The sequence below is a fragment of the Taeniopygia guttata genome, chromosome 4A (genome assembly GCF_048771995.1).
Source record: "Taeniopygia guttata chromosome 4A, bTaeGut7.mat, whole genome shotgun sequence".
NCBI classification, from domain to species: Eukaryota; Metazoa; Chordata; class Aves; order Passeriformes; family Estrildidae; genus Taeniopygia; species Taeniopygia guttata.
This window is the reverse complement of record NC_133029.1, coordinates 9,913,123-9,925,224: the sequence shown is the minus strand read 5'-3', so window position 1 is coordinate 9,925,224 and position 12,102 is coordinate 9,913,123. Positions and strand designations below refer to the sequence as shown.

Sequence of the window (12,102 nt, the reverse complement as noted above, 5' to 3'; positions counted from 1 at the left end):
TGCATGATAACATTTAAACCTTGCATCTCACCCACAGTACGCAGCATTATAACCTAAAACTCGTTTCAGGTTACAAACTACAACACAGAGAGGGACATTTTAGAGTGCAATGTTTATGACCAAAATTATTCTACTTCAGCAGTCAGGCTCCCAAGTTAAAACACTGAGTGATGGAGTTAATTAAGGAGGAGTAGTGCTGTTGTAGCTCTAATGCTGTACATATATAAGTGCTTCTGAAGTGAGGCAAAGTTTGTCAGGAAAGGTAATGTCTTTCAATGCACCAGCTGATACAGCTGCAGAGAAAAAAAAGAGTTAGCTTTGGGCCCAGAAGCCCTTCTTTTGGCTTGAGTATATTAACATTTCTATCATCAGAAAAAGCAGAAACATTCCCCCACACACACTTTAAAACACGAGTATATCACTCTTATTTAAAAAATTGTGCCAAGTAAAACTGACAAGTATACAGTACAAAGACAACAGATGCCAGAATTTTTTGAGTCCTGAAATACAGAATATTATTAAATACATCCTATCCAGAAACTTGGAAAAGGTGGCCATGTGCTAGTTCCCTAGAGAGGAGTCACTGCCTTTCCTTCTCTAATGACTTCTAACCTCCATTCTTTTGCCTGACAAAAATCTCCCACATCTTTCTGCAGCTGAGTCAAGAAATAGTTGTCTGCACAGACCCTTTTGAGACACTTAAAAATTATTTTTGAAAACACTAAGGTCTCTAGTATTTTTTCACTTTTGTCATGCCACTGATGGAAGTGTTACCAGAAATGGAGCTCAGCAGTGTTACGATCCTGATGTGCAGTGATAATGGAAAATTACTGGCACATGCAGAAGTCTGGAATATGAAAATTCCTTATGCTCACTGTTGCTACAGGTTTTATGGCATTAACACTTGAGATCATATGCAGGTAATAAGGTCCACTTATATTATTTGATTTGTGAAGATTTTCTAGTAGACAGTTATACAGCATTTTTTATAAATTAATTGAAAGTGCAAATTAAAATATGGGAAAATCCCAGGTTCATGTTAGCCTACCTAAATAAATATGGACTCCATAAGGAATTTTAGGGAAGTGTAGTTCTATACTGTTAGAGACGGTGTTAATCAGAATTAAAGAAGTATAAAACATGCACTTCTGTAAAAACAAGAATGTTTTACAGAAAGATATGCTGGTGGTGATCCCATCATTCCTTTTTCCTCTGGTGTTCAAAACTGAGTAATTACCTTTTTGTAAAATTTCCTAGAATGGGGTCCAGTATGAGTGTTTATAAAATATAACTACTTAGGTCTTACAGGACAAGTTTAGCTTTTAATGTAAAAACATTAAGAAAAGGAAGTGCTGCCATCATAAGCAGTCCTTACTGCTCCTGTGCAGAGCACAGAGACCTTGCAGAGCTTTCCAGTACAGAAAGGCATGGTAAGAGCATGAGAAGGACTTTTGACAAGGGCATGCAGTGGTAGGAGGAATGGGTTTAAACTGACAGAGAGCAGACTTACATCAGATATTGAGAATAAATTCTTCCCTGTGAGGGTGGGGAGGCCCTGGCACAGAGTGCCCAGAGCAGCTGTGGCTGCCCTTGGATCCCTGAAGTGTCCATGGCCAGGCTGGATGGGGCTTGGAGCAACCTGGGTGAGTGGAAGGTGTCCCTGTCCACAACAGGGGGTTTGAAACTAGATGGTCTTTAAGGTCCCTTCCAGCCCAAACCATTCTATAGTTCTAAGCATGCTTAAAAAATAATCACAGAGTGGTTTGTAATTGAGCAGTAGTATACCCACAGAACTTTTAAATAAACAAAATTAAGCTCCCTGAACATATGTTGCTGTTTCATTCATTAAATAATGGATTGCCAGCTAATTCACACTCTACTGAGACACATCCAATAAATTAAAAAAAAATATCCAAACATACAAAGAAATAATAAATTCAGGAACTGAAAAAATTAAAATATTTCAAAAGCACTGCAGGTTAGATGCAAACCTTTTATGGTTCATTACATTTTAGTATACTCTCTCTGATATACTTCACCTAATAACAATACAGGCTATTGTAGCCTTGTCAGTAAATGATAAAACAGTTCAATTACCCTGTCTTTTATACGGATCCAAAAAGTATGGTAAAGTATACTTCAGAACTGTTAGGAAAATAGCTCTGCCAAGGCTTGGCTAATTTTCAGAACTAACTTTAAATTATGTGCTAACTAGTTGATTAAGCTGTTTATTTTGTTTTTGCCAGTCTGTAAAGCAATTTAGCTACATGTTTATGATTACAAAGGCATTTTAGCCTGATTCTTAAGGAAAATGAGTTTATGTTAGAAGAAATATTCAGGGGATAAGAATAATTCCTTCCTTCAAATTTCAGAGGAAAGAGAGAAATTAGAACTCCTCCGAGCTAGCAGAATTTCAAGGCAAGATTTTCCTGTTTCCTCCTGCCATCCCTATTGCAGTTTCTCTTGGTGTGAGTGCATGAAGATTGCAAAGTGACCCAAAGCAGAAGAGCTAATCAAATTAACACTTACTGTGTATCCTTGTTATTGAATAATGAAAGCAAAACCCGTAAAAATAAATATATATTTTTAAAAAGCCACAGGTGGAAAGAAGTTTGGGTAGAGTTTGCGAAGCGGATGGGGAATGTGCAAGTTGGAGTAAAAGAAATCACTAGAACGTTGTCTGGATCTTTTCAGGAAACTTCACAGTTTTAGATGTGCTCTGCTGAAAGGAGATGACTATTTTTAAAAAATTACTTCTCAGGGGAAATTATTTAGAAAATTTTTAAACAGTCTCTTTTCTCTGTAAAAAAAAATTAGCTAAATGCAGAAAAGAAGGCCAGTGATTAAGATGAACAGAACAATTTCTGGCTTGGCTACTCCTCAGGTGGAAATCTGATTTGAAGCAATTATTCCAAGTTTAAAGTTTGAGCTGAAATAATGTTATATAGCTACATTTTTAGATTAATGGAAATTTTTATCACATCAATGAAGACAATGAAAACAAATAAGTCTGTCTTTGCATGTCATACATAAATGTTTTAATGTACAAGAATTAAAAGCTATGAACATTATTAACAGCCATTCAAATAAAACCAGCAGTTGTTACAGATAGCATTAGGTAAGCCAATTCCTATATCAGTCTCATACATTTTGGAAGTTTGTTTGCTTTAGACAAATTATCTTGCATAATATCTCCTTTTAGGTATTTAAATGATTTTGCAGTAAGTTATTTTACACAGTCTGCTGTTTATTTAGAGTCCTGAAGAATCCTAAGTGTGCATATTTAGATTTAATGCTACTTTATATCCCAAGCAATATTTTTTGTGTTATAAAAATAATGAGATATAGACTTAGTTTCAAGCAAAATAAAACCAACTCTGCCAAATAAGAAAGTCTGTAAAAACTAATTGGAAACTTGGGCTGATTCTCAGCCTAATGACTTTGCAGTGCTTCAGTGAAATGAGGGTCTGATGAAGACTTTTTAAATCACCAAAATAATCAGGCTCCAATGTGAGGTTTTCTGTGATGCCAGTAGCTAGATGAAAGGGTGACAAGTGTGATAATTAAAAAGGAATCCCCCCAGGAAATCTGATGTGTTGATGTATTGTGATAAATTGCACTGGGAGATATAAGGTATCCTACGAGCCAGAGAGACTTTATGGTTGAAAAGAAGAACTAATCTATTGTATGGAACAAACTAAACTCTGTCAGACAATTGAGGGCCATTGACAGGATAGGGACAGGGCAGATAAAAGGGGAAGAAGGGAACTAAAAGTTGTGTTGCCATGTAGAGTATACAGGTTTTTTCCCAAATACCTAGAGAAGCAGTCGCCTTGGCTGCTCAGCATTTACTGCACAGCTCTTGACGTACATTGTAGAGTCTACTGGAAAAAATCAACATTTTTCTAACAGGACAGTGGCTCATCCATTGAAATGGCGTGTCATGCAAATTATAGGTTGTATAATAATCCTGTAATTTTTCTGTAGAGTGGATTTACAATTGATACCTTAAGTAAGGAAATGTAATTGATCAAATACATAAGAATGCTGGACATCAAATATGTGCAAAATCTGGGTAGCTTTCAATTCTAAAATAGCAGGATACAGGATTTACCTAGATTAATTATTATATGAAAGTGCCTTAGCAGATTATTTTGGAACCCTGGGCTGTTGACTCTGGTGATTTAATTTACTGAGGTCTCCAATTTTCTAATATGCTTAGAACTGCTTTTCTATGCAAACTGCTTTTTTTATGCAAACGAATATTACAGCATAAACCTTAGTGCAACCGTAAGAATCCTGCCTTGATAAAAGATCACTGAAATTAAAAGGATTAAGCCTGGGCCAAATCTGTGACAGCTTTGCTTACCACAGCATTGAAAAGCTTATGTGGAGCACTAAACAACCTTGTTTCTCCAGCTGGGGTAAATTGGGACTGTCACAGAGAAAAAGGTGGGTTTTTTTTAACACAAGCTATTCCAGGAAAGAAGGGAATACACTTTCATCTTTCGCCTTGAAGACACATCATGTCATAATATAAAGAAAGTATGTGTTGTAAATGGATGACAACAGTTCCTTGCAGGGAATTTTTGCAGGTTCATCAGAGCTTTGCTCCAGCTGGATATCTGCAAATTTAACTGGACATCTGCTAAGGTAAAAGTGAGAGTGAGGGTGAGTACAGAAATGGGATAAAGCTGTGTTAGACACTGAGGTGAAGTAGCTGGAGGAGTTTCAGGTTAACAAGTTCACAGATTACTCAATCTGGCAGCTATTTTTACCACTATTTTCTTTACAAAGTGTTTGCTCTTGTCCATAGCTGTGTATCTGGCTGTATTCAGATTCTTTGGAGACTTGAAGTAGATAAAACAAGCTTTTGTTGTCCTTTGAATGTACCATTGCACCCTTTTTGTGTCTTTGTTGTCCTTTGCAGGAGGATTGAAGCTCAGTGGCTCAGGCTGAGCTTGAGCTGTGTGGCAGCTTTTGTTAGCACAGGACAGGAGCCTGTGCAGGTGCAACATCCCCTTGGGGTACTGGGGGGCAGCCTGAGGGTCCCTTGGGGCAGTGGCAGCGCAGGGAGCAGGGCCTTGGGTACCCACCACAGGCACTCTGTCTCCTTCTCAGACTGGTCCAGTGGCTGGGAGCTCCCTGCCAGCTCATCTGCCTTTAGCTGCCATAAAACCTTTTCTCGAGGTGACTGGATGATTAGTGCTTCAGAGACCTTTTTTCAGCTCTCATTTAGCAAATGCAGTAACAGACTTCAGAAATGTGTTAATGTTATTTTAGGAAAGATGTTTGTTAAGGGGTAGGATTTACTCAGTTATTTTCTCTCTCAAATTGAAGTGCAGGACTAATTTTTATACTGTCTATTTCTTTCACAGATGTTTTAAATGAAAATTATACCTTGTGAAATCAGTTGGTATCTGTGATGCCATTCAGTGTCAATTTATATGTTCTTTACCTTCATGCTCAAAAGTTCATGACAAATTAAGTCGATATTATATCACCTTCTTTCTTTTTCTTTTTGGTTTTGTTTGTTTGTTTTGCTGTTGTTGTTGAATTACAGTGCTGTAGGGTGTGTCTGTATCTGATAGTTTCTGTTCCGGTAGACTATTATATTTTAAATTATTTCAAATATTGCAGCAACATTTACAGGAAAAATGGTAAAGAACATTATAAAGCACAATGCTTTATTCCCAATAATAATTGTATTACAGGATCACTGAATGGTTTGGGTTGGAAGGGACCAACCCATGTTGTGGGCAGGGACACCTTCACTAGACCAGGTTGCTCCAAGCCCTGTCCAACCTGGCCTGGAACTCTTCCAGGCATGGGTCAGCCACAGCTTCTCAGGGCAACCTGTTCCAGTGCCTCACCACCCTTACAACTAAGATTTACTTTCTAATACCTCATGTAAATCTGTCCTACTTCAGTTTAAGACTTCAGTCTCCCCTTTCCTTTTTTAATTACGATGAAGATAAATGAACCGCTAACTGCAAAACACCATCTAAAGACAGTCTTGATCTTTCTAAAATAATAACCTGCCGTATGTTTGGTTGTCTTTTCCTTGCTGTTTCAGACATGCCTGGTAGCCCTCACAACCAGTTCACCTTCAGGCCGCTGCCGCCACCGCCTCCCCCGCCGCACGCCTGCACGTGTGCCAGGAAGCCGCCTCCTTCGGCCGACACGCTGCAGAGGAGATCCATGACCACGCGCAGCCAGCCCAGCCCTGCTGCCCCCACGCCCCCCACCAGCACGCAGGATTCGGTGCACCTTCATAACAGCTGGGTCTTGAACAGCAACATCCCGCTGGAAACCAGGTACGGACCGCGGCCGCGCGCAGAGGATCTCCGATGTCGCGGGAAAAGGAACGAGATGGGGAGGAGGCCTGGCATGGACACAAGTGGTGATGGGCAGTTGCAAGTCTGTCGTTCAGGACGTGCTGATGTCTTTGGCTTTGAGGCCATCTCAAGTAGTCACGTGAGGCCATATTTGCTTGATTCATTTAGGTCAAAAATACTCAAAAAAGCACATTATGCAAAGATCACAATTACTTTAATGTGTGTAGGTTACACTGGCATTTTATGGTCGTGGTCAGGATATGGGCTGGTGTGTTTGTCCTGCTCTCCCACATTCTCTCAGGACCATTTTGTAACCAGCAAATAGAAGTTTGGCTTAATCAGTGTACTTTGGCACTTCTGGAGTCACACAGAGTCAGGAATGTCTGGGGTTTGAAGGGACCTTTGGAGATCATCTAGTCAGGCTGTAGCTTTTCTGTGGATAAGGAAAGAACAGAAATAATACTAAAATAATATTTTCCTCAATATGTATTTAATACTTTATTGCATATATAGCCAAATATAATTTTATAATCATTTGGTAATGGAGAAATGATACCAAGAGAGATATTTGGCATGGCAAGGCTTACCTCTGGGAGCTGGAAAGGGAGGGTGCAAATTCAGGATCATTCACAATTTATGCAAATTATCTACTTTGAAAAACAATTGAGAGCAAACACATTCTGTATTCAGGCAACTTACTTTTCAATACCCAAAGCTCTGGACAATCTTCTCTGACTTTTTGGCTATAATAAGCTTTTTTTTCACCTGTTCCTGATAAGTATTAGCTAATTTGATTGCTTTCAACTACCGCTGTGTTTGCTGACTTGATTTTTAAAACAAGATCTTAATTTTCAGTCTTCTTCTGCTTCATTGTCAACAGAGCACCAGGAGGTTTTAACTAGGGTTTCCTTTGGGTTTTGCCATTTTAAAGCACGTAAAGGGCAAGAGTTTATGAAAGTTGTGTCTGATGAAACAGATAAATTTCTGACATCCACCTAATTGGATCCAGAAAATATAAAGTATTATGCACAAAAATGTTTGGGGGATTTTTAACACATATGTCTGAGGCCTAGTTATCACAATTAATCACCGAAACCTAGATTTTGTTCTTTTATAACAAGGTTGGGTTTATTTTATTACAAAAGTTAATCTTAATATATGTCTTTAAACACTTGACTGCTGCTCATCAGAACTGTCTGGTTTTAGTTCTGCTATTAAGTTGGGATTGAAGAACATGCCAATTCATTCTGAAATACAACTTTCCTTATTTGTCCTAAGGACAAGCCTCAAAAAGAATCAAGGAGGATGGAAACTTTTCTGCAAAAGTGAACATAAACAATGCTTTAGTTCAGCTGATCCATCTGGAGCTAGAAGCTTCTGCTTACTCAGTCTTTATAAAGATAAATCTCTGCTGTTTCTGGTGTAACAAGCCTATATATCTAGCTATATTTTATGCAGAAGGAAGGGTGATCTCTGGGTGTTCTGTCCCATGAACTTTTGGTTCATTTCAATTAAAAGTCAGGTAGATCTTTTTAAGGCTCTGCATCCCTGTTCAGTACATTTCCATTAGACTTCATTGGGTTCAGTACTGTGCAATTTATTTTTCTTTTGAGTTTGGTTTACATTTTCTGGTTTCACACCATTTTTTGCAAATTTGAAGCTTCTCTTAAAGGACAAATACTGAGATATATAGCTATATCTATAATTATATAAAGGACTGTGCAGTGAAGTAGGAATTCAGACTGGAAAACATCCTTTGGGCTCTGAATTAGTCATTTAGAGAGCCTGGGAATTTTCCATGTTCTGACCCTTCAGTGGTTGTTTCAGCCAATTTCATGCCCCTGCTGGTCACTCCCAGAAGCCTTTCATGAAGCTGGCTGAAAGGCTGGATAATCCATAAGGAAAACCTGTGAGTCTGTTTGCCAGGATGTATCTGCTGTTTGTGTGCAGACAAGTGCTGTAGCAGAGGAACACTGTAATAAGAAACATTTGTGAGCACCACTTTCCAGAAGTCTACAGTGCACAGTACAGCCTTAGAGAAAATGAAGGGTTTGCAGCTTATTTTCCCTTCCTTTACCACGGAATGATTCTGCTAGAATTGAACTGGTGCTTTGGCCTAATATCTGGATTCCCTTGCCTTCCTTCTCCATCAATGTTTAGCTGTCCATTAAAAATAATCCTACAAAATAAAGAGAACATTTCAAAGATATGTTTCTGTGCCAAATCTTTAATAATACCAAGTCTATCTAATATCTACATACCTAAGAGATCTAAGCAAATTTTTTTGTTGTTAAATATCGAACACTTGCAATCAAAAAGAAGACTTAGGCAGTAATGTATTCCCTGCTGTAACAACTATGCAAAAATCAGAATACACATGTTCAGCTTTTCTTCCAACTGTATCTCCTGTTAATCCGTAAACAGAACATATGTTTGATGCTGTATCTACTGCCATGAAATATTAGAGAATTTTCAGACAGGAAAGGATTTCCTAGATCTAATCATGTGACTGTAAAACCTATTCACTCTGGACAGACAGAAATGAAGCAATTCTGCTCATAATATGTCATATTTATGTAGAAGAAAATTCTCTAGTTCTGAAAGTGTTTTCAATACTCAAATTAAACACGTACTCTTACATAGTTAGAGTTTGAAACCCTAGATTAGATGGTAAAGGGCTGCAGTGAAGACATACTGTGGGGAATGTGTTTGAAAGTTTTCTTGTACAGAAAAGGGCAAATCAGAAATGTTATTTTGTGCTTCGTCTAGAGGTGTTACATGCACTAATCTTCAAAGCAGTTTTGTCAAGACCTAACTTACTAATGCAACTGTTTAATGATGAGACTGACTTGGAAAGATGAAATTACTTGTTCAAGTTCACACTAAAAGCTAAAATTAAAGTCTGTCTGTGTTGTCGTTGCCAAGGCCAGTTCCCTAACTCTGGCAGTTATTCTGATTATAAGCAACCCAAATAAAAAATAGAATTAAGAACGGCTTTAGAACTCCAGAGGACATGTTATGGAACACCTGCTGCTGAGGGAATTGGAGAAGAGCTGTACCTGTAGGAGGTGTAGCAGCTCAAACTGGTGACTGTGCTGCAGCCTTCAGCACTGTAATGTGTCCAGAGATGCAAATGCAGTCTCCATCTATGCATAAACATGGCCATTATTAAAATTTCTTATGAACATGCAGTAATTTCACTGTCACACAGATAAATAATTATTTAGCATTGCCAGAAAAAGACTGCAAGGATCTCTCACACCACATAAAAACATGGGAAACATTGATTTTCTTTTTTAGGATAATATTACTGGGCTCTTACAAAAATTGGTTTTTTCCCTCTCCCCCACAATAAAATACTTGCAGCCTATTGCCTATTCCCTTCCTTTCCACTAAAATAATTGTTTTTTCAGGGTTCATAGATACTTTACTCTAATGCTTCAAATCTTGTGATTTACAGTGTAATACATTGTCATTATCTCCGACAGCCCCATCTGAACATAGCTTACTACTTTATATGGAGTAAGTATTAAACCCTGATAACTCAAAGGAATGTTTTTCATTTTCTCCATGCCCTTCTAGTTAACTCAGTATTTGTTTCCATATCTTGCTTTCTTAGTTTGGTTTTTTTTCCTGCTGTTTGCTATTTATTTTCCCATTTCAGACAAATCCCCAAAGAAGAAGTAAAATCTAGATGTTAAGTAGGGATTTTTACCTGACATTTTTCTTATCCTCCTTATAGTCTGTTACAGATCCCTCATGGATAAACCATTGGTCACACTTATTTTGAGTTAAGTTTTGACATAGATTACCAAAGCATTAGAATTTTTAAGTTTTATGTCTACATCTCAAAATTTAGCTAATTTTGATTTTGTTTCAAAGTGGAGTTTTTAGTCCTGTTTTGTGCGTCAGTATTTAATATATTTGCTTGTTCCTTCCTTTTTTAAATCAGATTTCTTCCTAGTTCCTCTAGCCCATTTAGCAGTGTTGGCAGTAAGGTTAATGCTATGCTGAATGGACTGAAATCTCCCTTCACTGCACTGGCAATGAGCCAAGTCCTGTGGAAAAAGACAGCTTAATTTAAGCAATCTTATCACCATGGTAATAGCTCCTCTAAGGGGACAGTGAGGTACCAGACCATAAACCTGAGATTCAATTATCATTCATTTATATAAAACTTTGAAGTACTGGAATAGTAAGTGGTGTATTTGGGGTTCAAGGCAGTTATTATTTTTAGTTACAATTCAGCAATATTTCAGAGCCCTAAAGTTTGATTATGTCTCTAAACACTTGAAAACTTTGAGAGTTTTGGAGTTCAAGAAGTGTGTTTGAATCATCATACAGATGGAATCATTCCTTTCTGTGTTACATAGTTATTTAAGGTGTATAGGTAGGATTTTAGCTCCATTTGTTTTCCTGAAAATAACTTGGTTATATTTCTGTTTGGTGTAGGGGAGATGTTGACAACAAGCAAGAGATTTATTCTATATTATGATTTATCTTTTTAAATCAACCTCATAATTATTTTTTCTCTTCAGGAAGTACATTGATAGCCTTTCAAATCACAGTCCCTTTCTGTGTAAGATGAAATTTTAAAAGGAAAAATGATTAAATAAAACTGCATCTAGAAATTCACACTCAGTTTAGTGTGGGCTCTTGGAAGGTTTGATCTTTCTTCTTGGTCTCGGCATTTGAACATCTTGTGGAACTTGTGAATCTTGCCTCCAGTGCAGAGACTCAGAAAACAGTTTTTTGTGCCTTGATTTTTTTCCCAGTTCAAGGTTTCCATAGCAAACAGAGCAGCTTTTACAGCTCCCGAGGCAGACAGGTGTTAATGATCATAAGCCACCAAACAGGGAGACACTTTCTACTTGAGCAGTTCACTGGGAACTTGTTTGCAAATGGAGCCTACTCCTGAGTTAAATGACCAGATTTGGGGCTGTTCCAAGAATAAATGCAGGGAAGAGCTTCCTTTATGATCTTTTCTTCAAGTTATGTTGGTCAGTATTTGCTATTATGACATTTCTCTTGTATTTTCTCATTTTCTACCTAATTAAACAATAAATCAACACATATAGAGGCTGACCATATTAAAGACAGACACATGGCAAGGGTTTTAAATTCATTCTGAGTCCCATGTGCTTTCACTGCACAGAAGAAAAGATCTGAAAACATTAATCTTCTGAATTACAAAAGATAAATTGAAGACTAGCAATAGGACCATGAACTGAAAATAAAAGCTGTAAATATGACCTTAAATTTAATAATGCGAGAAGGAAGGTGTCTTTTATGGAAATAAAAATATAAACATTTGTCAGCTACAATGAAGTACAACTTTCATGTCAGCAAAAATGGCACTTGAGGGTCCTGCCTTGAGTAGTTTGAGATCCAGTCACTAAGGACAATAGGGCAATTTAAATTGTTCATATACTCTATTGTATTTTGTGTGAGAAGCTCTGGTGTGGGCTTCCCTGGAATAGTGGGATAAAATTTTTGTAAGGGATTTTTATAGAGGCCAAATATAGTAACTTGAACAATCACGCTGCAGATACTCCTTGCTCATTATTTTAAGTAATGTGATGGTATATAAAGGTGTAACTAAATGTAAAGCTATATTATGATTTTATGGCCACCAATGAGCAAGCAGCCTTTTAGCTTTCTATGAAATAGTGTTTTCTTTTACAAAACCAGAAGCGGACTGAATCTAAATTTTGAAAGAGAACAATAAATACAAAGGGTTAATACAAAGGGTCTAGGTTGTGAG

The 12,102-nt window shown here is 37.5% G+C and overlaps 1 protein-coding gene across 22 annotated transcripts in view; it reads left to right on the top strand.

The window, feature by feature from the left end:
- The window catches only part of TENM1 (teneurin transmembrane protein 1), an 873,984-nt gene that overhangs the window by 717,892 nt on the left and 143,990 nt on the right, over positions 1-12,102 (top strand). For all 22 annotated transcript variants that reach the window (XM_072929129.1, XM_072929141.1, XM_072929139.1 and 19 more), the window contains one exon: positions 6,077-6,317. In XM_072929129.1, the coding sequence (XP_072785230.1) occupies positions 6,077-6,317 (241 nt within the window). The remainder of the gene's footprint in view (positions 1-6,076; positions 6,318-12,102) is intronic.